Raw genomic sequence first — 24,666 nt, 5'->3', positions numbered from 1 at the left:
TATATTATATTAAATAAAAATAAGGGAGCTCGGGCCTTAAAAATGGGCCCCTAATTTTTTTTGGGCCCAGGGGCCCTGAGGCCCAAGCCTCATTGGCCTCTTTACAGGTCCGACCCTGACCTCACCTCTAGGGATGGCAGTGGGGCGGGGGACAAGGTCTCCACCCCCGCCCCTCCTCAAGATTTTATCCTCCACCCCTGCCTCCATCCCCGGCGAGGATGAATTTTATCCTCCACCCTCGACTTCATCCCCGTTTCATGTCCTCCATCCCCGGTTCAAACAGGGATGAGGCAGGGATATTGCGGGGAAAAGTGGTCGGAGCGGGGATGAGGCGGGGACGGGGTGGGGAAAAGTGCACCTCCATCCCCGCTTCCATCCCTGAACGGGGATGGATTTTAACCTTCGTCCCCGCCTCCTTCCCCGTTTCATACCCTTCATCCCCGGTCCCAACGGGGCGAGGTGGGGCGGGGCCCCGCTTTCCCCCGGTCCACTTCCATCCCTACTCACCTCCCCTCCTAAATGCATAAACGCCCATCCTAGTGCCGAGATTCCAAACGGGACCACCATACTCGTTTGACCAAGATTTTGCCTCAGCAACACCCAAATGCATAAACACCCATCACAGCGCCCAGATTCCAAACAGGCCTCAGAGGTTTTTTCTTGGTCCAAGCTTTACTCACTGTCGATGCAGACACCGACCTTTTGGTTGTCTAGAACCCTTCCACTTTTTGTTCACCATCAACGTCTTGGGAGGGTTAATGGTCAAACCAAACCCACCTGCTGACATCTTCGAGTGGACCACACCCACCTGACAAGGAAGTCTAATACCGTGTGGGAGTTAAGCCACATGTGTTCCTCGTTTAAAGTGGACATCGACGGTGGAGATTTCATCATGATCGTCCAATAGCAGTGACCTGAGCCTTGGCATCCCTATTTAAGTGTTGCCCCCTGACATGGCTGAGCAACTTGGGAAGAGATCTAACCTTACTCTTGATCAATAGTGAAGGGAAAAGGAAGAGAGAAAACAAGAGAAAGCATGGCTGCAATCCCATCAGGAGCTTCATCTCTCCTACTCAGGTCTACCAAATCAACCCCTTCATCATCATCATTACTGTCTCCATCCAACCATGGATTCAAGTATAGTGTTGCAAGACCCAATTTCTTGGGCACCCATCTCAGGCATAGTGCCGCCAATGGTGTTGCCCCATCTGCCTCACACTCGTTTCACTCCCTGGCCACTACCTCCTTGAAACAAGGTATGTTATCTGACTGCAATCATCATGCTCATCATCATCATGTCATCCCATCGTGCACATCATCAAAATGCTCATTCACCATTCATCATCTGATGTTGTTGGTGGTATTTCAGCAAGTGGTGTTCAGGAGCTGCATGTATACGAGTTAAACGAGAGGGACAGGGGCAGCCCTGCCTACCTTCGCCTTAGTCAGAAAGAAGTCAACTCTCTTGGTGATTTGGTGCCCTTCACCAACAAGGCATGCCCCTCTCTCTCTCTGTCCAGGTTAATGGTCCCAATCAGTCACTTATCCCTCTTGAGTTGGGTAATTGATTTTTTGTTAAATTACTGTGTCCAGGTCTACCATGGCAACCTGGAGAAGCGACTCGGAATCACATCCGGCATCTGTATTCTGATACAGCATGTACCGGAAAAGAAGGGCGACCGGTACGAGGCTATCTTCAGCTTCTACTTCGGAGACTATGGCCACATCTCTGTTCAAGTAAGTTCCGGCATTTAAATACATTTCACGCAACTCGAAAACCGGATGGTATTCAACCCGGGACAGTTCATGAATCGCCTGACAATAAGACCGATTCTTATTGAGTGCAACGACTCGGACGATTCTGATTGACATATTCATGGTGAATTGGTCACATCATAGACGAGAGACGAGAGTCTATTAGTTTGATTACTCAATGCCATTTGAGTGTAGTGGAATGGGGACAATTCAAATTGCATGAGTCTGCTTCATGGTCGTCCAGCCCATTCCATATCGGTACGCTTTAGCAGAGTGAAACATGACTTGAGTTCATGAAGTTCAATGTTTCTAATCCTAACGAAAGGTTACATATTTTCCAGTTCATGAAGTTGAATCATGTTTCAGGTGATGACAGAAACTTTGGAGTTCAAGAATTTGTTCGAACTTCTAAAACAGACTCCAAATAATTCTATATGACTATCAACTTTTGAGCTTGAACCAAATAAACTGGTAACCTAAATATCCTTTGTATAATAGGCATTTATATATGCTTGTGATTTGATGCAGGGGCCCTATTTGACATACTAAGACACATACTTAGCAGTAACAGGAGGCTCAGGGATATTTAAAGGCGCTCGTGGACAAGTAAAGCTTCAACAGCTAATTTTCCCATTCAAGATCTTCTACACATTTTATCTTGAGGGGATTCCACCGCTTCCTGCAGAGCTCTTGGGGGAGCCAGTGCCTCCTTCAGCCTCAGTTGAACCTACCCCTGCAGCCAAGGCCGCAGAGCGCCATGCCAGTGTCCTCAACTATACCAACTGATTGGCCTCACCATCTACCATGCTTTGTGGCTAATATCTTGGCCCTGTTGCACGAAGGTTTTAGGTTTATTCGGTCATTTGGAAGAGTCCATTTATAATATTGGATTAGTTGATGCTTGGAGTTGTATTATTTAAGGAGGAAATGATGATTCGGCTGATTAATCTTTCATTTATGTATTTGTTTATGTGGCTATGAGGAAAAACTTTCAACCAGTGGATCCCAGGCCTGAATAATGTAAACCATGACAAAAGGCTGCCCGTTTCTAAAGCCATGAGAGAGAGCCCAATGGTATTAGTTATAAAGAATATGAAATCCTATGAAAAATATAATATGAATATCAAAGTCCCCGGGTAATTAATGAAGTTTTGGGGAATAAACGTCGTTGATATTCTTGATAGTTTATAAATTTTAGATGGAGGATGCAGATACTATGGTTACCTGGACCAACTATTGTTTGGGGGTCCCTAGTCGAAGAGCGTTGTTTGGATTCACGGATTCCGTAACACCCTCTGCTGTTTGGGAGCTTAGATAGGATGAATCCCGATATGGGATAAGAATTGGCAGCCAAAATTCTTCGTGCTCTCTAAAAAAAAAAGGCAGCAAAAAACGTCTCTTTGTTGCAGTTTGCAATTCTAACATTACCCTTGTCACCTCTCTTCTCAAATCACTTCCGGTTGTATTCGACTGTTTGGGAGCCTGAAGTTGGTAATGAGATGCCAAGGTCAGCGAATTGTGAACACCCAAACCCGCTACGAGATTTGGCAAACCCCAAAGCTTCCAAATCCTGTACTTTGGATAGGGGTATTAGCCGTGTCGCAGTTCCTGTATAGTTAATCATCATTTCAGACCAGCTATTGATTATCACCTTGGTAAGCTTCACAAACTATCTAATCAATCTTTTGCTTCTCTGCTTATGAGGTATCATTAGCCGTTTGATCAGTTGTTCACTCTTGGTATTCCAACACCAAATACAGTCACCTTTCCGGGTCTATATTTTCAGAAATGCTGAGAGATTGTGAGTAGTGATATTATTGCTGCAGTGAGAGATTTTTTACCAAAGGTAAGCTCGTCAAGAATGTGAATTTTAGTTTAATTTCCTTTATTCCTAAATCTCAAGGTGTGGATCGGTTGACGGATTTTAGACTGACTGCTTTGTGTAACTTTCTTTAAAAAATTATTTCTAAAATAATGGTCAATAGGATGAGAGAGATCCTTTCAAGGGTGATTTTCAAAAACCAAGGAGCATTTCTCCTTTATTCTTAAACCAAGGAACATTCATGAAAGTATTTTACTTGCCCATGAATTGTTTGATTCTTTTGACAAGAAAAAAATTGCAACTTTCTGTTTGAAACTTGACTTGTCTAAGGCTTATATATTACCATGTATCTTGGAGTTTCTTAAAAAGTTAATTTATCCGGTTGGGCTTTAATGCGTCATGGGTACAAAAAAGTATGCTTTGTTTGTCCATGGCTTCGTTTCAAGTTGTGGTGAATGGTATTCTGGGATAGAAGATTTGGAGTTCTCGTGGGTTGAGGCAAGGGATCCTTTATCACCTTATTTGTTTCTTATTGTGATGGAGAGACTTTTGAGGCGATTGAATTTATGTGAAGTTAACCTTTCTCAAAATATTTCCCACTTATTTTCCACGGATGATGTGGATCTTTTTTGTAAACCGTCGAAGGATCAGATCACTTTAGTGAATAATATTTTCATAGAGTTTGAAGCTGCTGTAAGCATGAAAAATATTTGGGTCTGCCGCTTTGTATTGGTAAGTTGAATACGACGCTTTGTCAACCTTTTATTGCAAAAATTCAGCATGGTTTGGAAGCATGGAAAGACAAACTTTTATCCTATGTTGGAAGATTATTGCTTATTTAAAATACATTGACTTGTCTTCCAATTTTTTGGATCTTGTCATTTAAGGTCCCTAACAAAGTAGTGGCACAATTAGGGATGGCAGTGGACTGGGGCGGGGGACAAGGTCTCCACTCCTGTCCCGTTTCAAAATCTGAACCTTCACCGCCTCCATCCCAGCACGGGGATGGATTTTAACCTCCACCCCCGCCTCCATCCCCGTTTCATGTCCTCCATCCCCGGTCCAAACGGGGTGAGACGGGGCTGGGCCCTGTTTCCCCTCGGTCTATAGTCATTCCTTAAAGGATTGGGGATGGGGCTGGGAAAGGTGGGGATTGAGACGGGGACGGGGCGGGGCGGGGGAAAGCGTAAGTCCATCCCGGCAAGGGGATAGATTTTAACCTTCATCCCCGTTTCATACCCTTCATTCTCGGTCCAAACGGGTCAGGGGGCCGTTGTCCCTCGGTCCACTGCCATCCCTAGGCACAATTGAAGATGTTCAAAATTTTCTTGTGGTAGGATTCAGACTTCGGGAGGTGGCCTCACTTTGTGGCTCGGGAGGCCCTCTCCAGGCCTAAAAAAGGGAGAGGGTGGTGTATGTTCGCCCCCGATGATTCACTGAATCCCACGCCTGTGTTCGGGGCTTTGAATGAGCACCACGTATACAAGCACATGGGGCTCGTATTCCTGTGTATGTTGACATAACTTTGCATCGGACTCTGGTGTTGTTGCAAAGACTTAAGTACCCTTTATTGCTATTCTTCTCATAAAGTGATGGTTTGAGAAAATGACAAAAATGTCCTTCATTCAAAAAAGAAAAAACAAATAGTTCAAAAAAAGGACAAACATGTCCTCCATCCAGAAAGTCGAGGATGATGTTGACTCTTCAAAGTCTTCTTCTTTTTCTGTTCAAAAAAATGACAAACATGTCTTCTTCTTCTTTCTCCGTAAAACACTGTAAAACCCTTTTTCTCTCTAGAGAAGAAATCAAGGGAAACAAAGAGTTCTTCCTGTAGAAGGCCATGAACATCAACCCTCTCACTCTCTCTCTCTTCTCTCTCTACTTTTGTGCACATCCAACAGACGATCCTACATTGCTCCATCGTCATCTTCTTCTTCTTCCTTCTTCGTAAAACACTGTAAAACCCTCTCTCTCTGTAGAGAAGAAATCAAGGGAGGTAAAGGGTTCCTCCTGGAGAAGGCCATGAACACCAACCCTCTCACTCTCTCTCCCTTCTCTCTCTACTTATGTGCCTGATTTAGAGTTTTTGCCCTTACAGGAGAGGGGTCCGGGGGGGCCGCCCCTGGCGGGGGGCTCGGGGGGCAGCGCCCTCCGGACCAAAATTTTTTTGGGCCTTCCAACAATGATTTGTAGTATTATCGGGCTTTCCTACAGCAATTTGTAGTATTTGTAGTGTCTTCCGTAAATCGCGAAACGCTATAGCGATTTGTAGTGTCTTCCGTAAATCGCTATAGCAATTTTTAGTGTCTTCCGCAAATCGCTATAGCGATTCGCAAATCGCTATAGCGATTTGTAGTGTCTTCCGCAAATCCCGAAACGCTATAGCGATTTGTAGTGTCTACCGTAAATCGCTATAGCGATTTGTAGTATCTTCCGCAAATCGCTATAGCGATTTGTAGTGTCTTCCGCAAATCGCTATAGCGATTTGTAGTGTCTTCCGCAAATTAGGACCAACTTGTCAGAGCCATATCTCCCTAACCGGAGGTCATATTCCAAATCTGTAAAAAGTTGTGTCTTCGTTATTGAGTCTAGTTTATTTTTGTAAATTTTCAGCAATTTCTATTGTCATTTCATTCCCCATTTTAACTTCAACGATACATTACAACCACAATCATCAAAAGAAAGATTGCCCAAGCTAAGAGTCACCGTTCTCGCCCTCCTCATCGACAGCAACACAGTCGGTGCAGTCGCGCTGAGGATGGCCAGCAGAAGCTCTACCACGTCGTCTTCCTTTCCCTAGCGATGAGGTCTCAGCGAAGCCGTCGTTCCGGTGACGGGTGTTCATCTCGTTTCGGTGACGGGTGTTCTACGAAATGTAAATCCCCCCTTCTGTAAGGGCAAAAGGCCATGAACACGCTGGGAGGAGCCCTCAGACCCCCCTTCTGTAAGGGTAAAAGCTCTGAATCAGACTCCATAACTCTTCAAGTTGAATGATGCTACCCACACTGGGAGGAGCTCTCAGACCCCCATTTCTGTAAGGGTAAAAACTCTAAATCAGACTCCATAACTCTTCAAGTTGAATGATGCTACCCACGCTGGGAGGAGCCCCCAGACCCTCCTCCTGTAAGGGTAAAAACTTTGAATCAGGATCCACAACAGTAAATGTGCAGGTCAGCCGGTGCTTGATGGAGCAATGTATGATCTTCTAATGGATGTGCACAGAAGCAGAAATAGAAGGGAGAGAGAGAGAGTGAGAGTTGAATGATGCTACCCACGCTGGGATGAGCCCCCAAACCCTCCTCCTGTAAGGGTAAAAACTTTGAATCAGGCTCCACAACAGTCAATGTGCAGGTCAGTCGGTGCTTGATGGAGCAATGTATGATCTTCTAATGGATGTGCACAGAAGCAAAAATAGAAGGGAGAGAGAGAGAGTAAGAGGGTTGATGTTCATGGCCTCCTCCAGGGGAGATTTCTTTCTCGGATAATCCTGCAGTGCAGAGACTGGGTCTTAAATAATCATCTTCGGGGCACTTAAGTCTTTACAACCACTCATTTTCAAGAGCCGTCATTTTTTTTTGCACCAATGGAGAAGAGGGTACTTAAGTCTTTGCAATCGCATCAAACTCCAACGCTAATTAATGCTGACAAACATGGGGATACGAGACACACATGCTTACATACGTGGTGCTCTTTGAGACCCCCGATCATGAGATGTAGCTAACTGCCCTGTTCGGGGGGGGGACACATAACCTGCTTTGTAAAAAAGGTGGTAGGATAGAAAAGTTAAATATTGCTTACTTGGCCAAGCTAACGATTGATGTGTATTTTGGGAACTCGAATTGGGCAGTCTTTATGCAGTGTAAATATCTCCACAATAGAAGCTTTTGGGGTGCTAATGAGGATGTCAGATCAGAGGTTTGAAAGGGTATTTTATGTGCCTGAAAGAAGGTTGAACCGCTTATGTCCTGTAAGGTAGTTGATGAGACTGCTACGAGGTTTTGGACTGATCCATGGCTGGGTCCGCTGCTCTTTTCTCTTCTCCCTGACGGGGAAATACGTCTTGGTTAATAAAAAAAAACTTACTGTTAAGGATGGGGTGACACTGTGTGTTTAAAGTCAGGTTCCGTTTTATTGGTGTCAAAAGTGTGTGGTCTAATTTGATCTCTCTTCAGTTCACCCATGGTTTGGACAAGCTTTGGTGGAGAGGGTTTCTATGCATTGCAGAGCCATATGGGACACCATTCGTCAAGATGCTCCTTCGTTTGATTGGTTTGGGTATGTTTGTCTTAAAGAAGGTTCTCCCATGGGCTTCCTGGGTCTTTTATTTGGCTGGTCATGGTAGACTTCTCACCCAAAAAAGATTGTAAGGATTTGTTGTTGCTTTACCTAATTGATGCCAGCATTTATTTCAAGCATAACACAGTCACACTTATTATTCACTTGGATTGTTGCTCAGCGGATCTGAAAATCTATTTGCCACATTTTTGCGAAGAAGAGTGTCCCCCATACCGATTTTGTTTTAGAGCTGAAATGGTGGATGACGTCCAGTCACCATCCCCCGTGACTGAAGCTTTGCTGGGATATCACATTCCATGTTATTTGTTGGAACATTTGGAAAATGAGAAATTTATCGTATCACGAGGGAGTGTTACCAAGCAGACCTGCTGATCTTTTTTGGTCGTCATGTTTTGAATATTTTGCTGCTCTAGACTGATATTTCTTTTTGCCAGAAGTGAGCTGGTTCCTTAAAACTTTTGGATGGCTGCTTGTACTTTTACCGCCTTTCATCTAATCTCTTTTGCTGCTTTTTCACATGATAGATTTTTATGTATAGAGAGTCAGAAATTCCGACTGCATTGAAGGGGAGTGTTTATCTGTGTGTTTTGGATATTCAGCAGGGTACACACGTTTCCATGATTTCCAATAGTCAGAGATGGTGCAGATCATTCAAAGCTGCTACTAATGGATGTTCTTCTTCATCGCCAGCTCATGTTTTGTCTAGTCGCTTTGTCATTGATGATGTGGTTTATAAGGGCCCTCTGCTGGTCATAGGCTATGTTCTTTGTTGCTTCGTTCTTGTAATAATCTGGCTTGGAAGGACAAGCCACCGGATTGGCAACTCCAAGAAGGTGATTGCTAGTAATTCTTTCATTCTTTTAATATGATTTAGGGGTAACCCCTCAATGTTCTTTAGAAAAAAAAACCATGCCTCATATTAGTTCCTAAGTGTATGTTTTAGACATGAAATGTGATTTATAGACCTATCGATTAGGTTTGATGGAGAGTAAGTACATTTATGTTGATATTGTTAGTTATATATCGGTCCAAGCTTTAGTTTCAAGCTTAGCTATCTACTAAGAACCATGGAGCTCATGTCAAGACTCATCTTTGCTTATTCCCTTTCTTGGGCATACAATGATATTGGCTATTTTTAGCCTCCGGATTGTCTGGTGGGTAAGTTTTTTGGTGTCTCAAAATTATGGTCCATCTCATCACAGGCCTTCCAAGAGCAAACTAAACTGGTGGGTCCAACATAATTAGTCATATCCTATCCTTGTGGCAGGGACTTGATGGCTTATAAAAAGGTAAAGCTTGGTTACAAGTATCCTTAAGTGGTTGCTGACAAGGGCCCTGCACATCTGGTTAGGTGGGTTGGTTTAAGCCTTTCAAATTGAAGGAGGTTGAGAGTTGGATACCTAGAGCATTCATCCCTTACTGCAAAGAGTAAGCAAAATGGGAAACTGTCCCTTGTGAGAGTAATTGCGGAGTTGATGTAGACACGGAATTTGCTCTACTTCATGTACTGTTCTTTTGACGTCTAATACATTTACCCTTTCTCTCTCTCTCCAAAAAAAGATTTTTCTCTACTTCGTTGGATCTAAACCAAAATGTGAAATCTAATTTAATTGGACCCAATAAGAAAGCTAGTGGGGGTGGCAACTCTAGAATTTGACACCGTCACCTCCATTTAGGCCAATGAGGTGACCACTCATGCATTGGACACTCAAAGTGGTCACCTCCATTTGAGCCGATAAGGAAGCTAATGAGATGACTACTCTTGGATTAGACACTCAAAGAGGTAGCCTCCATTTGGACCAATGAGAAAGATCTACTTATGGGGTGGATTTGATCCTCTAAACTCAAACTTAAAATAGATCAAGGTGTAGATCTATTGCTTAAAAGTTTAAAATCTACTCAATTTACTCTTACACTCTATTACTCAAAATGGATCCTAACGAATACTAAAATTATCTGGATTCATAGAATTTAGCTTCTACTACAAAAGTCTAAAAATTATTTTTGTAGTTTAAAAATTTCTCACATTGAAACTAAATTATCTAAATGAACTTATGAGATATTAGAGAAAAAAATCTCAGAAATGCAAAATGTAAAAAAAATGAAAAAATCTTAGAAATGTAAAATATAAAAAGACAAAAAATCTCAAAAATACAAAATGTAAAAAGTAAAAAAACCCTTATACCCCGTTTTGACCCGAATAAGTTATTTTGAATTTGGTTATGCGTAAGTATACTTTCTCGAAATGGGTCTTCAAGTAGATGACTATATTGAGGTTTGAATTTGTAAAGCACTTCATGTGGGATTCATTCAAATTGACCCGAAAAAAAATCACTCCTTGCATTCATTCAAATTGGTGCATATGCGCTGCATCACATAAGCACCCAAAGACCAATAGGTGACTATATTGAGGTTTGAATTTGTAAAGCACTTCATGTGGGATTTTTGATCTTTGAGAGCCTTCAAAGGAAGCCTATTGATCAAATAGGCTGTCGTGAAACTGCAATGCTCTTGCCATTTTGAGTAAATGGCTATTCTTGTGCTTGACAACTCCTTTTTGTTGGAGAGTTGCAATGCAACTATATTGGTTGTGAATTCCATTCTCTCAAAGATAATTTTGAAACTCTTGAGAAAAGAATTTCTATCTATTGTTGGATATAATGCTTTTAACTTGGCTTTGAAATCGAGCTTTAATCATCATAACAAAGACGTTTTGCAAATCCTTTTTTTGATTCAGGTGCAACGACAGGCTAAAAGTGTGCAATCACATTGCATCTATTTTTCCCTGGAAAGGGACTTAACAATTCTTTTTGATGAGGACAGCGGCGGCCCTAATTCAAACCGCCATAGAGCGCCTGCAAGCATTCACACTAGGTCTTTTTCTGGTCCAAGCATTACTCGCCATCCTCGTAGGCACGGACCTTACTGGTTTTCCAAGAAAACCTTGTATTGTCCACCCTTCCACCTATCTTCAACACTTTTAGTTAATAAAAAGACAAACAACACCAATGTCTTGGGAGAGGCCTTTGAACATAAGGCTCTGTTCACATTTTACTCCAAAAAGAAAAAGCTTTTATCTGCAATCTGATATCAGATCGACTCTGGGGATTTGGTAAGCCAAAACCATGTCTAATTATAATGGGACGTGTATTTGATTTTGACATTTTGCAGTCAGATTTGACAGATATCCAGATTTGACAGATATCCAAATCTGATTACAAGTAAAAATTTGGATTTGTCAATAGCACTTTTTTGAATCCATTTAGCCAACATGCCATTAGTTGGATTTAGTATTAGCTACGTTTGTCCCGAATCTGAACAGTTTGCATCCCTAAACTACACGGATTCTGATTTGATCTGATATCTGGCTCAAATAAGAAAATTTGAAGCGTTAGTTTTAACTAGCCAAAACTGGGCTTCAAGCCAACTTGATGGTCGGTTCGATTCCCAGCCTTAAGGCAAGTTCAAAGTGGTACAGAGTTGCAAATTTCGGCAATATTTTAATGGTCAAACCAGCACACCTGATAACCTCCTTGCATGGACCATACCCCACTTGACAAAAGAAAGTTCAACACCGTGTGGGGATAGTTAAGCCGCACGTGTTCCTCGTTCAAAGTGGAGGTCGACGGTGGAGATTTCGTGGTCACCTTCCAACCTTGCCACTCCTATTTTTAAGTCTTGCTCCTCCACCATGGCTTAGCACACCTTACTCTTGATCAATAGTGAAGGGAAAGGGAAGAGAGAAAACAAGAGAAAGCATGGCTGCAATCCCATCAGGAGCTTCATCTCTCCTACTCAGGTCTACCAAATCAACCCCTTCATCATCATCATTACTGTCTCCATCCAACCATGGATTCAAGTATAGTGTTGCAAGACCCAATTTCTTGGGCACCCATCTCAGACACAGTGCAGGCAATGGTGTTGCCCCATCTGCCTCACACTCGTTTCACTCCCTGGAGACTATCTCCTTGCAACCAGGTATGTTATCTGACTGCAATCATCATGCTCATCATCACCGTCATCATCATCATGTCATCCCATCATGCACATCATCAAATGCTCATTCACCATTCATCGATCATCTGATGTTGTTGGTGGTGTTTCAGCAAGTGGTGTTCAGGAGCTGCATGTATACGAGTTTAACGAGAGAGACAGGGGCAGCCCTTCCTACCTTCGCCTTAGTCAAAAAGACGTCAATTCTCTTGGTGATTTGGTGCCCTTCAGCAATAAGGCATGCCCTTCTCTCTCTCTCGCTCTCTAGTAATCTATCGCTCTTGAGTTGGGTTATTGAAGTTTGATGAATTGATGCGTGCAGCTTTACCAAGGCAACCTAGAGAAGCGACTCGGAATCACAGCAGGGATCTGCATTCTTATACAGCATGTACCGGAAAAGAAGGGTGACCGATACGAGGCCATCTTCAGCTTCTACTTTGGAGACTACGGCCACATCTCGGTTCAAGTAAGTTCCTGCATTGAACTGCATTTTATCCGACTCCCGAAAGGGATGTCTTTCAACCCGGGATAGTTCCCCTACTCGCCTGAAATTCCAGGTCATTCTGAATCGAACCGATTCTTAATTACTGAGTGAAAGGAAGCCAGGACTCAGCCGATTCTTGTTGACATGTTCATGGTGAATTGGTCACATCATAGATGCATGAGTGTCTATGAGTGTGATATTACATGCCATTTGGTCTAGTGGAGTGGAGGCAATTTTACTTCCATGAGCCTACTTCATGGCCATTCCATTCCAGGTTTTTTCTAAATTTTATTTATTTATTTTATAACAATGAGTGAAACATGACTAAGTTCATGAAGTACAGTGTTTACAATCCTTGTGGAAAGTAGAAATTTTGGCTTTCATAAAATCAAGTTTCGGATGATGACAGAAACTCTGCAGTTCAAGAATTTGGTCAAATAGGCATTAATATATCATGTGATTTGATGCAGGGGCCCTATCTGACTTACCAGGACACATACCTAGCAGTAACAGGAGGTTCAGGGATATTTAAAGGAGCTCGTGGACAAGTGAAGCTTCAACAGCTAGTTTTCCCATTCAAGATCTTCTACACATTCTATCTTGAGGAGATTGCACCGCTTCCTGCCGAGCTCTTGGGGGAGCCAGTGCCCCCTTCACCCTCAGTTGAACCTACCCCTTCAGCCAAGGCAGCGGAGCCCCATGCCACCGTCCTCAACTATACCAACTGATGGTTGGTAGCTAATGTCTTGGTCCTGTTGCAGGAAGGTTCTGGGTATATTTGGTAGAGTCCATGAATATTGGATTAGTTGATGCTTGGAGTTGTATTGTGAAAGGAGGTAATGATAATTCGGCTAATTAATCGTTTACTATGTATTTGTTTATGTGGCCGAGGAAAAAAACTTCAATCGTTGTGGGTCCTACTCCGGGATAATGTACATTTTGCGTCTCCATCATGACAAAAGGCTGCCTTTTTCTAAAGCCAATTTGTGCATTCGTTTGCATGTAAGAGAGAGAGAGAGAGCCGAACTATAATCATCAACATTAGGAAAAAAAGTTTAACCAACATTGAATCCGTGGAAAACACAAAAAAGGCTCCAGACATACCTAGAAGCCCAAAAAACAAAAATTAAAAACCAAAGACAAAGTAAACTGACGAGATTCAGCATGATCAGGTGGGGGTCAGGGTGGCAGATCGCGCTCAAGATTTGGGAGGCTAATGCGCAGAATGGAGTACACGTCTACCAAAATATAGTTCACTAATTTATTGAAAACTGTCGAAACTTGCCAAAAAATGGCATTGTTGTGTGTCATCCAAACGGCCCACCAGAATGAGAGTAACCATGTTCGCCAAATAATTCACCATTTCTTGCAACTGTGAACTGGCTGAAGTCCCCACAACAGGTCGATAGCGAACGACTCCTGTCGCACACTGACAACCAGCTTATTCCAGGTAACCTTAAAGATGTTTTGAAAAATAGGGCACTCTCCAAAAAGGTGAAACGCAGATTCTTCAGCCGCCTCGCACAACACACATTTACTCGAAAGATGGAAACTGATAGATTTGAGGAAGTTGTATGTCTGCGCCCGTTTGTGTAAGATAAGCCATGCCAGGAAGCATGGGCGAGAAGTCGGTCCCTTGCCCCAGATAAAGCACATAAGGAACCGGTCCACCCCCGAAGGAAGGAGAGAGAGGTAGCAGGTTTTTGTGCAGAAAGAGCCGTTAGGCGCAAAGGCATAACCAAAGAACTGGGACTGTGGGCCATCATTGCCATCATTTGAAAGAACAACAAACCAAGCTTTGATCCACGAACGATGCAACTGTGACACAGTTTGCCGAATCACGCGGTGACCACCAAACAATGATTCAACAACCCCATATTTAGCGAGAAGAACACTTGCACACGAGGACCTTGGTTGGTGGGCAAACCAACTTTGCTTCACGACAGGCATCATACTCCTCAACCTGGGATCCAAGACCCCCAAACCTGCCTTATACAGAGGAAGCCTTAGGGTTTTCCACCCCAAGTGCTTCAAGCATGCATATTTGGGTTCTAAGGTTGTCAAAAACTTTCATAGTGATGAAATCATGCTTATATGTGTTCTAATGTTGTCAAAAAACTCTCATAGTGATTCAATCATGCATATATGTGTTCAAAGGTTGTCAAAAAACTTTCATAGTGATTCATTCATGCATATGTGTTCTAATGTTGTCAAAAAACTTTCATAGTGATTTAACCATGCATATATGTGTTATAAGGCAGTCAAAAACTTTCATAGTGATGAAATCATGCATATACTAGCTTAAAATCTAATGACATAAAATAAATGACATGAAAGTTTAATACCTGACAGGCTGCTGCAAACGAAGTTCTCCTGTCCCCAAAAAAGCTACATAACTCATTACGGATAACGTCAAAAATTGCTTTATGTAAATAGTCACACATTGTGTCCTTAACAAGCTGGCGGACACCATCCCAAGAATTAGTCGGGTCAATCGAACGCTTGAAGTTGATGCTGGTGGGAGAACTCTGAGAGCTCTGGCTAGCGGAGACAACGACTGGTGTGGTGTTCATATTACTCCCAAACTCGAACACATGACCCTTTTTGGGTTCGCCGGTTGTAGTCACCCATGCTGCAGGATCAAAAGGCGGATGCTGAGTAGAGTCATTGTCATATCGCTCTACCATGTGCTGCTTGTATGACTCCTATAAAGTAATGATTACAATATGGATTAATAGTTAAGAATTATAATATTTATGATAACTTGTATATTATAATGTTTATTAATACAATAAATACATACCATTGTCATTCTCGCCTTCTCTGATACGAACTCTCTCATGCTTTTACGTTTATGTGTTTCAACAAACACATCCTTGTAAGGCATAATGCCTTTTTTTCTGCTTTCTACGAGGTTAAATGATAAAAAATTTATTTCAAAAGTATGCAACAATACTTATAAATTTGACTATATATATATATATATTGAGTTACCATCTTCTTCAGGTGGCACCCAAAAGTCCTAGATCCACCAGTGTGTAGATGGACATCGGGCATCATCGCTCGGTTTTGTGCAGCCTTTGCTGAGCGGTTTTGAAATTCATGCCCCGCCCACTTGTCGACATCGCATCCTAAAAATCTGACCTGATAGTAGAAGGGTCATGGCCCTTCCACTGCAGTGGATCATCTATCCCACCAAATGCTTTTATTGTTGCAGTCTTCATATTGTGCAACATGCTGCAAATCGACTGGCAGCCACCTTCTGCCACACCCGCCTCCCGTCCTGCTCCTCCATCGCAGTTGCGAAGCGATTCAAAGGCTACAAATAATTTTAGAAAGTTAGTAGACATGACTATAACAAAAAATTAAATATGAAACACATTAGCTATGCTAAACAATTGTATACCATGAATGAGGACCACAATCTGTCTAATACCTCTTTCGAGTACTTTTTGCATTGGGCAACCAATCCTGGTAGATGTTGAACTAGTAACTGCTTAATCTCTCATATTACTTCTTGTGGTTCAAACCTTGTATTGCACATGAATTGGTACACATTAACTATCAATATACACTATTTATAAGATAAGTATTGGATAAGTGAAAATGAAATACTTATGATCGATTATCGATATACATTATTTAAATGAGTCATCGTGTGTAAGATTGAGAAGACCCTGCATCCAACGTTGTCTCGTGACGTGTATGAATAGCTGATGTAGGTGGGTCATGTGCAAGCGAAACATCATCTATAGAAAAATGAGTTAGAAATTCACACAATGCGCATTTAAACTAATCAAGTATACAATTAGTTAAATGATATACCTATCGAAGCAGCCCATGAAGATGAAGGCTGAGACTGACTACCACTGGGTGCTCGACCACTGTGACCTCCATGAACCATATTCTAACAAATAAAAATTTTATTTGGATCAGTTACACAACTCTATATCTTCATGGATAAATAATCAAATAAAAAATAACTTCATGCAATACATTCAAACATTGCAATGCATTCAAATAATTGAATACATTGAAATCATTTAAATCAAACATTGCAATACATTAAAACATAAGATATGACATCATTTGTTAATCATGAATAACTTATCCTTAACTTGCAATACAATTGGATCAGTTATACAACTCTAAAAGATTGTAATACATAGGTATGTATTACAAGATGTATTTCACTAGCTCGAGTATGCTTTCTCATCACTTGTTTGACTTTCATATTCTTTTTCTTTCTCCTCCTTTTCGTCATCTTCTTCTTCTTCTTCTTTATTGGGTACCTATCCACTTGATATATCATTTTGATCACATTCTTTCATATGTGTGCTATCAGACAATGGAGATATGTCATGCATACCATGTGCGACATTGTGAGCATAAGAGAAGTCATACATATCATCTAATTGATAGTAATCATCCTCTTCAGCAATCTTGTCTTCTTGTAACTGATCATACTCGGAGTATAATTTAGACTTTACCTTGCAAACTGCCTACCATTCATTTCTATCTGACTTTCTTGTATTCAGATATAAAGTATAGTAAACTTATTAAGCTTGCGAGGCTAATATGAATGGTTCATATGTTCCAAAGCTTGATTTATGATTCACCTCCATAATGTCTGAGGCTCTGTCGACTCTTGTTGCTGTGGGATCAAACCAATGATACTTGAATAAAGTTACCCTATTATTTATGCCTAAGTAAGTCAACTCCATTATTTCTTCTATAATACCGTAGTAGTCATGCCCATTTTCACTGTAGCTACTACCCTTGACACACACACCACTATTCATCATTGACTTGTTTACACTGTAGTCTTTTGTAGGGAATCAATAAACATTTACGATGTACTTGTTGTAACATTGCACAACTTTGGTTGGACCATTTTGTAAATCACATATTCCTTGATCATTAACATCACTGTGGTGGACCTACAAGCATAAACAATGACTGTGATCACGACCAATTAAGTAACTTATTGTTGTTTACACGGAAAGAATGTATGTCATTGTCCTTACCAACTATTTCAACCATGCCACAAACTTATTTTTACGTTCTTTTTGTACTTTTGAATCAGTGAGATGTGGAAGTTCTTTTCTCAACTCCAGATCAAATCGTCTACACTTAACAAATATTTATATTACCAAACCATATACACACGTGTAGAACTTAGTGTTATATATTAAGTATACTTACTCGATGTAGGGGTCGATCACTGAGCAATTAAAAAGGATATAGATTTGTGTTGTGTCTTGCTCTCGATCTTTCAAGAGTCTTGATCGGCAACTACCTAAGGCATGCCCAAGTGGTTGAAATATCGACATTTTGTCAACTATAGTAAATTATTCTCTATCATCATTATGAGGTGGGCAAGTGTAATGTGTTGGAATGTAAGGTTCAAAGTACATAGATAAGAAATTTGAAAACTCTTCTAAAGTGTACGCTTTACAAATAGAACCCTCCACTCTTGCATTATTCTGAACCTTTTTTTTGAGGTCAAGCATGTATCTGTCAACAATATACATCTCATAACATAATAATTTCTAAATAGCATTGAAGAGAAAAATATAAAAAAATAATATACATTTCAAATGCGTACATCCACCGATATAGCACAAGACCACCAACCCTAAGTTCATATGGCAAATGTATGATCACATGTTCCATAACATCAAAAAATGCTGGCAAAAATATCTTCTCTAGCTGATAAATGGTAGTGACGACAGAATCTTCGAGATTCTTTACCTCAGTTACTATAACTTTCGATGCGTACAATGTTCTAAAAAAACTACTCAACTCGGATAATACCCCCCATATAGGTTTGTCTAACATATCATGGAATGCTAGGGGAATCAACCATTGCATAATGACATGACAATCATAGCTTTTCAACCCATATAATTGTCCATCGTCTATCTTCACAGCCTGAGCAATGTTAAAGATGTATCCATCTGGAAATCTCAACTGTCTCAACCATTGACATACCTGCTTTACTTGATCTGATCCAAACACTTACCTTGTCTTTGGTTTCAGTACTTTGCTATTGTACTTTTTGAGTTTCAATTCTGGTCTTTTACATATTACTTTTAAATCTATACGGGCCTTCAGATTATCCTTTGTTTTCTCTTTGACATTCATTACTGTATTGAATACGTTATCAACCATATTTTTTTTCACATGCATCACATCCAAATTATGTTGTATCAATAAGGTCGGCCAATATGGTAGTTCCCAAAATATAGATTTCACTTAAAGGAAGGTTCTATGAGGTGATAAATACTGGCCAACATGAGTATGAAGTTGATCTACCCCCAAATAGATTAAATCCATCTGTATATAAACCTAGCCTAACATTTCTCACTTTCATTACAAAGGTCTCATGAGTATGATTAAAGTGCTTCTAAGCTTCCCCGTCAACAAGATGCATGATCTTGTCTTTATTATGTCGAACTTTATTTGCATGCTATTTCATGTGTTTAGCTGTTCTCGAAGACATATACAATCGTTGCAATATAGGGATGAGAGGGAAGTAGCAGAGCAACTTGTATGACACTTCTTTTGACCTCGTGCTACCATTGCCTTTTATCTTTGGCCTGAACCGAGTATGAAAGTTTTTTTACTGCCTTAGAACACATATGAGTATGATTGAATCACTATGAAAGTTTTTTGACAACCTTAGAACACATATGAGCATGATATTAACATATATGAAAGTTTTTTTACTGCTTTATAATACATATATGCATGATTAAATCAATATAAAAGTTTTTTGACAACCTTAGAACACATATATGCATGATTAAATCACTATGAAAGCTTTTTGACAACCTTAGAACACATATAAGCATGATTTTATCACTATGAAATTGTTTTACTGCCTTAGAACACATATATGCATGATTGAATCCCTATAAAAAAATTACTGCCTTATAACACAGATATCATGATTGAATCACTATGAAAGTTTTTTGACAACCTTATAACACATATAAGCATGATTTCATCACTATAAAAGTTTTTTGACTGCCTTATAACACATGTATACATGATTGTGATACATAACACATTTATTTAACAACCTTATAAGCATTATATGCATGCGCGAATCACTGTGACATTTTTTTGACAACCTTAGAACACATATCTGCATGATTGAATCACTATGATTTTTTTTGGTCAATCTTAAAATACATATCTGAATTCTGTTATTGTCTTTCACTTTATTGCTAGTCTAGGTGTCATCCAGTCATTTACTTTGATTGTATTAGATTAGGTGCATTGTATATAATTTATTTAATTATATTTTGTTTATCAATACTAACATTTCGGTTCTCTTGTAGGACGTTGGAGATGATCGGCGTAGAGGAGCTGATGAAAGCATGGGTGGAGGGGCAAATCGAGACAATGAAGAGGATGACGCCCCGAATCTTGGCGAGGATTAGATTCATGTGTTTAATTTATTTTACGTGCTTATAACTAATTAGAACTTGGCAATGACTGTACTAGGTTGTTAAATTTGTTTAACTTATAACTTGTGTTAAATTTGTTTCACCTGCTTTGTATATGTATTTTTTATGTGTACTTTATTTTTTATACACAAGTTATATAAATTGTATAACGAAAAAATTTTCTCGATATTTATATTTCAAAAAAAAAATGTTTTTTAAAATTTACGACGAATAGTATCTGTCGTCAATTTAAATCAGTGAATGTTTTGTGAAGAAATTTAATCTGTCGCTAATCTCTCGTTAAGTTGGTGACGGACATTAGCTACAGATACATATTCATTATTAAATTCTAGCGATGAATTAGCGACGAAATACATTCCTTCGCAAAACCAAATAAGTCCTTATTTAACGATGGATTAGCGACGGACATGATCCGTCGCTAATCCATTGCTAATTAACGATGGATTTACCACATATAAATTCCGTTGTATTTTAGCGACCATGATTATGTGACGGACGATTTCTATCGCTAATCCATCGCTAAACACGTTAACGACAAAGTAGCGACGAAAATCGTTCTGCATTTTTCTTGTAGTGTTGTAAGTCATTGATTTTCCAATTCTCATAAAATATGTTATATACATGAGAGAAACATGACAGTTTCTACTAAACTTAATATGTAGATAAAATATTGAGGGTCATGTGTGCAAAAAAAATAACTGTAGAAAATAAAAAGATTGCATTTTTCATTAGGGGGTTGCTTATCCACCGGGGTAGCAAATATTACCTATGGTGGTGATATCATATACTCACTCTTGTTTACATAGATCTAGTCTCCAAATGAAAAAATCTAACTATATTGATATATTTAGTATATTAGAAGGTTTTATCATGTTTAATCCATCATAAGATTCTATTTTTAAGACGCTAAATCAACAACGTACAATTCATAAAAATGAGGGTTTAAAAATGATATATATAAAACATCATATTTGAGTCAACTTTAATACATGAAAACATTAAAGAGTATGCTAAGCATGATCCAGTGGTTCGGTACTACAATAGAAGCACCTTTTATATATATATATATATATATATATATATATATATATATATATATATATATATATATATATATATATACACATGAGAGAGAGAGAGACGCCTTAACCAAAAGCCAACAGGCTTTATCCCGTAGAACTTGCTAAAGTTCTAGGCATGCAGTCAGTCATCAATGTTTGCCAGTTTGTGTCCAAACGGAAGCAAGTTGCCTGCTTTCCCTTTAATTTGTCAGCCCTAATTTTTGTGTTTATTAATGGCAAACCTTTGCCTATGGGCGGCAAGGCAACAGCGGTCCCATTTCAATTGCATCACAAAGCTCCAACTCAGCACTCAGCGCCAGGTCCTACGCTGAAAGTTTGAGAGAGAGAGGGCTTTCTTGATGAAGGGACCCACATCATCCAATTGTTTAAATGTAAAGAAGATTTAGGTAGGGCTATTGATGGTCTCAGGGGGCTTTCTCAAGGAAGGGACCCACACCATCCAATTGTTTACATAAACATAGGGATCTAATTTTTCCTTAAAAAAAAACAGAGGGATCTAAAGTAGGAGAATGACAGACTTTCTTGAGAAAGGGACCATTTCCATGCCCAACTTGTCTAAGCATGCTTAACTTAGTAGTCCTTGGGAGATCACGTTAATTTACCAGTACCAATCAAACTCAATTGCAATACTAAATGTTTACAACTATGAAGTGCATGAGTAGTAATAAGCAGAGTCAGTCCCACCCTCACCATCAGCATCATCAGCATCTTCATCTTGATCCTCGTTGGCATTGCTATCGGTCCCTGTTCCTTGGGGTCCATGACCTGCTCCAAAGGCCCGAACATGGTCCTTGAGAGATCTCTTGTGCTTGAAGTCTGATCCACATATGCAGTACCAGAGCTTCCCACAGTTCTTCTCATGTGTCCTCCAATCCCCACGAACTGCAAGCTCCTTCCCACACTTGCAGCATGTGTAGGACTTGACCCCATGCTTGCGTTTGTAGTGGGCCTGCAGGGTCCTAAAGTCCTTTAGGGCCTTGGGCCTTGGGTGGTCAATGTTGTTCTTGCAGCCCTGTGCACAACAATAACAAGGCAGCTTGAGGGCCTCCATTGGCTTCATCGAGCGCAGTGACTCTGGCCCAGTGCGATATTGAGATCCATGGCCCCACATGTGCATCTGAAAACCAATAAAAGAAATGATTTTGGTGATACTTAGTTATCCCCCATTGGTCGAATTGGTTATGGACTATCTACACATTGTATATCTATAGTCCAAGCAGCAGGAGGGAAAGATGGAATGCAGAAGCAAATGAGAGCCACCTTCTAGTTGGTCCATTCTAGTACAACTCTCACATGGTGAACACTCAACACTGGACCTGTTGAGGGTCTAAATTTTGCGGTTGTTGTTCTTGTCAAATCAAAATTACTACTTCATTGATTCATGACATTTTTTGGGTAGCAGGGTAGGTGTAGATCTACCAAGTTATCATGAACTACGATGTTTTGATCACCAACGATTCTGTTTACAAAATTTCATGTGCATGTTTCTTAGAATCATTGGAGTTCAGGAACTTGGACACCTTCAAATGATGCCAATCGTACCCTTAGGGTGTGTTTGGATTTAAGAAATTGAGTGGAATTATGATCTTATTCCACGAAATTCTTCATTGTGGCTGAAAATAGCCAAAAGAATTAGCAGAATTGGATTGGTCGTCTCGTTTCTTGGTCCTACCACTCAACCCCCCAAATAAAAGCAAAAAAAAAAAGTTTTTTCAATCAAAATGAATGGTTCAGGACCATTGTTTTGGTGCAAAGCTCTTGAGTTGTCAGCATGAAGATGCAGGTTCGAATTCTGAGGGCGGTGAGTTATTGCATAGAAGAAAGCTATAGGACCGAACCTAGTATACCCCTCTCCAGCATCTCGGAGTAAAGGAGAACACTAGGTATATGGCCTTTTTCTTTTTAGGCTTTTTTACTGGTTGTGCTGTTTCACCTGCATGTTGTTGTAGCGAGTGAATGTCTTGCCGCAGACGGTACAAGAGAACTGAGTTTGGCCAACGAGAATCTCAGCAGGGGAAGGGATCCAGTACTGCCCCTTGGCAAGCTTGTTGCTGCTCTTGCTCCCGCTGCTGCCGCTGCTGATGGTCTCGCTCGTCGGACCAACATGAAGAGCAATGGTCACTCCACTGTCACTAGAGTATTCTTGTAGGCTGGTGAGATGATGATGATGGTGGTTAAGTGGCTTGAGCTGGTGGTGAGCTGGGGAAGGTTGGCCAGGGGGGCCGAGTGTGAGAAGTACCCCTATGTCTTCATTTTCTAGTGAGAGATTGGAGTTGGAGTGAGCCCAGGTTGAGTCAGGCATTTGGAGAGATGAACGGAGTGCTGCAATATCCAAACTTTGATTTATGCGTAGTATATTCTTGAGAGAGAGAGAGATATGTGGAGATGCAGGGAGATCGGTTGAGTGGGGGTTTTCTCAGGTGGTTCAATAGGGGGAATGTCCTCGGGAAGGGTTTAAGGGAGGTTTTAGATTGAAGGCATTGTTAACCCCCCCCCCCCCCCCCCCAGAGTATATATCTAGTTGGTACAATGAGAGAGAGAGGGGCCTGAGGTATTACTATTATTATTTGTTGGCTGCTTTGGTACGAGAGAGAGCAGCGTCAGTAACTGCACCTGCACGTGCAGTGGATGGGGAGTAGATTTTGGGGTGGTTTTGGGCCTTTTGGCGTGTTTGGGCTGTGAGCCGACAAGGCACCGGCAATGCAGGGAAAGGCTCGTGCATGGGAATGTGTACCAATGACACAGTCACTCTCTCCACTCCCCAATTTCCCCTACTCTCTCTCTCTCTCTCCCTCTCCCTCTCTCTCTCCACGACGAGTGCATCTACCCAACAATCATAATGATGCCTCTGGTAGAAATACGCTTGTCTGATTCAATAATAAGTTGATCACCAAAGGACAAAACCAAACTAAGTTTAGTGTGGTAAATGATCTGCAGTTGCATTCTTCCTCAAGTCTTCTATAACAAATCCTTATGATCACCTTCCTTTTCCCAATCTACATCCGAAGGGGGACCTACAGGTAGCTCAATGGAACATCTTGTGGGCAATAGAGGTTTCAACTGGGTAATTATCAAACCACAATAAAACAAGCAAAATAAAAGTGTTGTTGGTGCCTTGGTGGTGTTTGAGTTTGACCATTGATCCAAAAGTGGGCTAAGCTGGAACATGTTTAATTGTACTGGTAAAATGATACCCCATTTTATCTCGTTTCTGTGTATTGGTGAATGCATCCAAAGCTGATTGTCAGTCCACCTTGGAATATACGGTCAATTGTAGACCTGATGCAAACTGAAGACACATATATATTCAAAAGTATGATCATCATTAGGCATTGTCTAGTAGTCAATGTAAAATATAACTGCAAGTTAATGGCTTAGGCTGAGAGAGAGAGAGAGTAGGTGTGGGTGTGGGTGTGGGTGTGGGTGTGTTGTATTATCAGGGATCAGGCCACGCACCAACACTGGTACATAAAGTTGTCTATAGCTGATGAAGTAACCTTCCACCTTATATAAGAGGAATTATGTCACAAGACACAAAATATATACTGTCAAATATGCCACCTATAACATAGAGGGGACACGATTTTGTATCATATTCTCTTTCCTTTTCTGTCGTCATCAGGTTAAACCAACCAAAAATATTGATATCAATCAATCAAAAGAAAGAATGTGTTGGTTTTTATCTTAAGAAGGTAAACTCCAATGAGTAAAAGTGAACAAGTTTTTTTTTTTCTAACTCATGATAGCAATATCTAA

General features: G+C 40.6%; 2 protein-coding genes, 1 long non-coding RNA gene and 1 pseudogene across 3 annotated transcripts; 3 read left to right on the top strand and 1 right to left on the bottom strand.

Moving 5' to 3' along the window:
• Positions 1-962: 962 nt before the first annotated feature.
• Positions 963-2,808, top strand: LOC149834062 (allene oxide cyclase, chloroplastic-like). The gene is made up of 4 exons (XM_090011199.1): positions 963-1,256; positions 1,370-1,494; positions 1,594-1,737; positions 2,284-2,808. Exons 1-4 carry the CDS (start codon positions 1,037-1,039, stop codon positions 2,302-2,304), a joined length of 510 nt encoding a protein of 169 aa, XP_089867325.1. The 5' UTR covers positions 963-1,036; the 3' UTR covers positions 2,305-2,808.
• Positions 2,809-4,295: 1,487 nt separating this feature from the next.
• LOC149834061 (uncharacterized) lies at positions 4,296-8,799 on the top strand. Its single transcript, XR_016432746.1, has 3 exons — positions 4,296-4,309; positions 7,425-7,572; positions 8,511-8,799. It is a non-coding gene; the product is annotated as an uncharacterized LOC149834061 (long non-coding RNA).
• A 2,764-nt stretch (positions 8,800-11,563) lies between these two features.
• Positions 11,564-13,270, top strand: LOC149834060 (allene oxide cyclase, chloroplastic-like). The gene is made up of 4 exons (XM_090009948.1): positions 11,564-11,851; positions 11,980-12,104; positions 12,189-12,332; positions 12,821-13,270. Exons 1-4 carry the CDS (start codon positions 11,632-11,634, stop codon positions 13,076-13,078), a joined length of 747 nt encoding a protein of 248 aa, XP_089866074.1. The 5' UTR covers positions 11,564-11,631; the 3' UTR covers positions 13,079-13,270.
• Positions 13,271-21,553: 8,283 nt separating this feature from the next.
• LOC149834059 (zinc finger protein WIP6 pseudogene) lies at positions 21,554-23,212 on the bottom strand (annotated as a pseudogene).
• Positions 23,213-24,666: the final 1,454 nt, after the last annotated feature.

This window comes from Nuphar pumila, chromosome 6 (assembly GCF_984573655.1).
Source record: "Nuphar pumila chromosome 6, dmNupPumi1.hap1.1, whole genome shotgun sequence".
In the NCBI taxonomy this organism is placed as follows: domain Eukaryota; kingdom Viridiplantae; phylum Streptophyta; class Magnoliopsida; order Nymphaeales; family Nymphaeaceae; genus Nuphar; species Nuphar pumila.
Note: the sequence above shows the minus strand (reverse complement) of the source record. Positions and strands in the feature narration are given on the sequence as shown.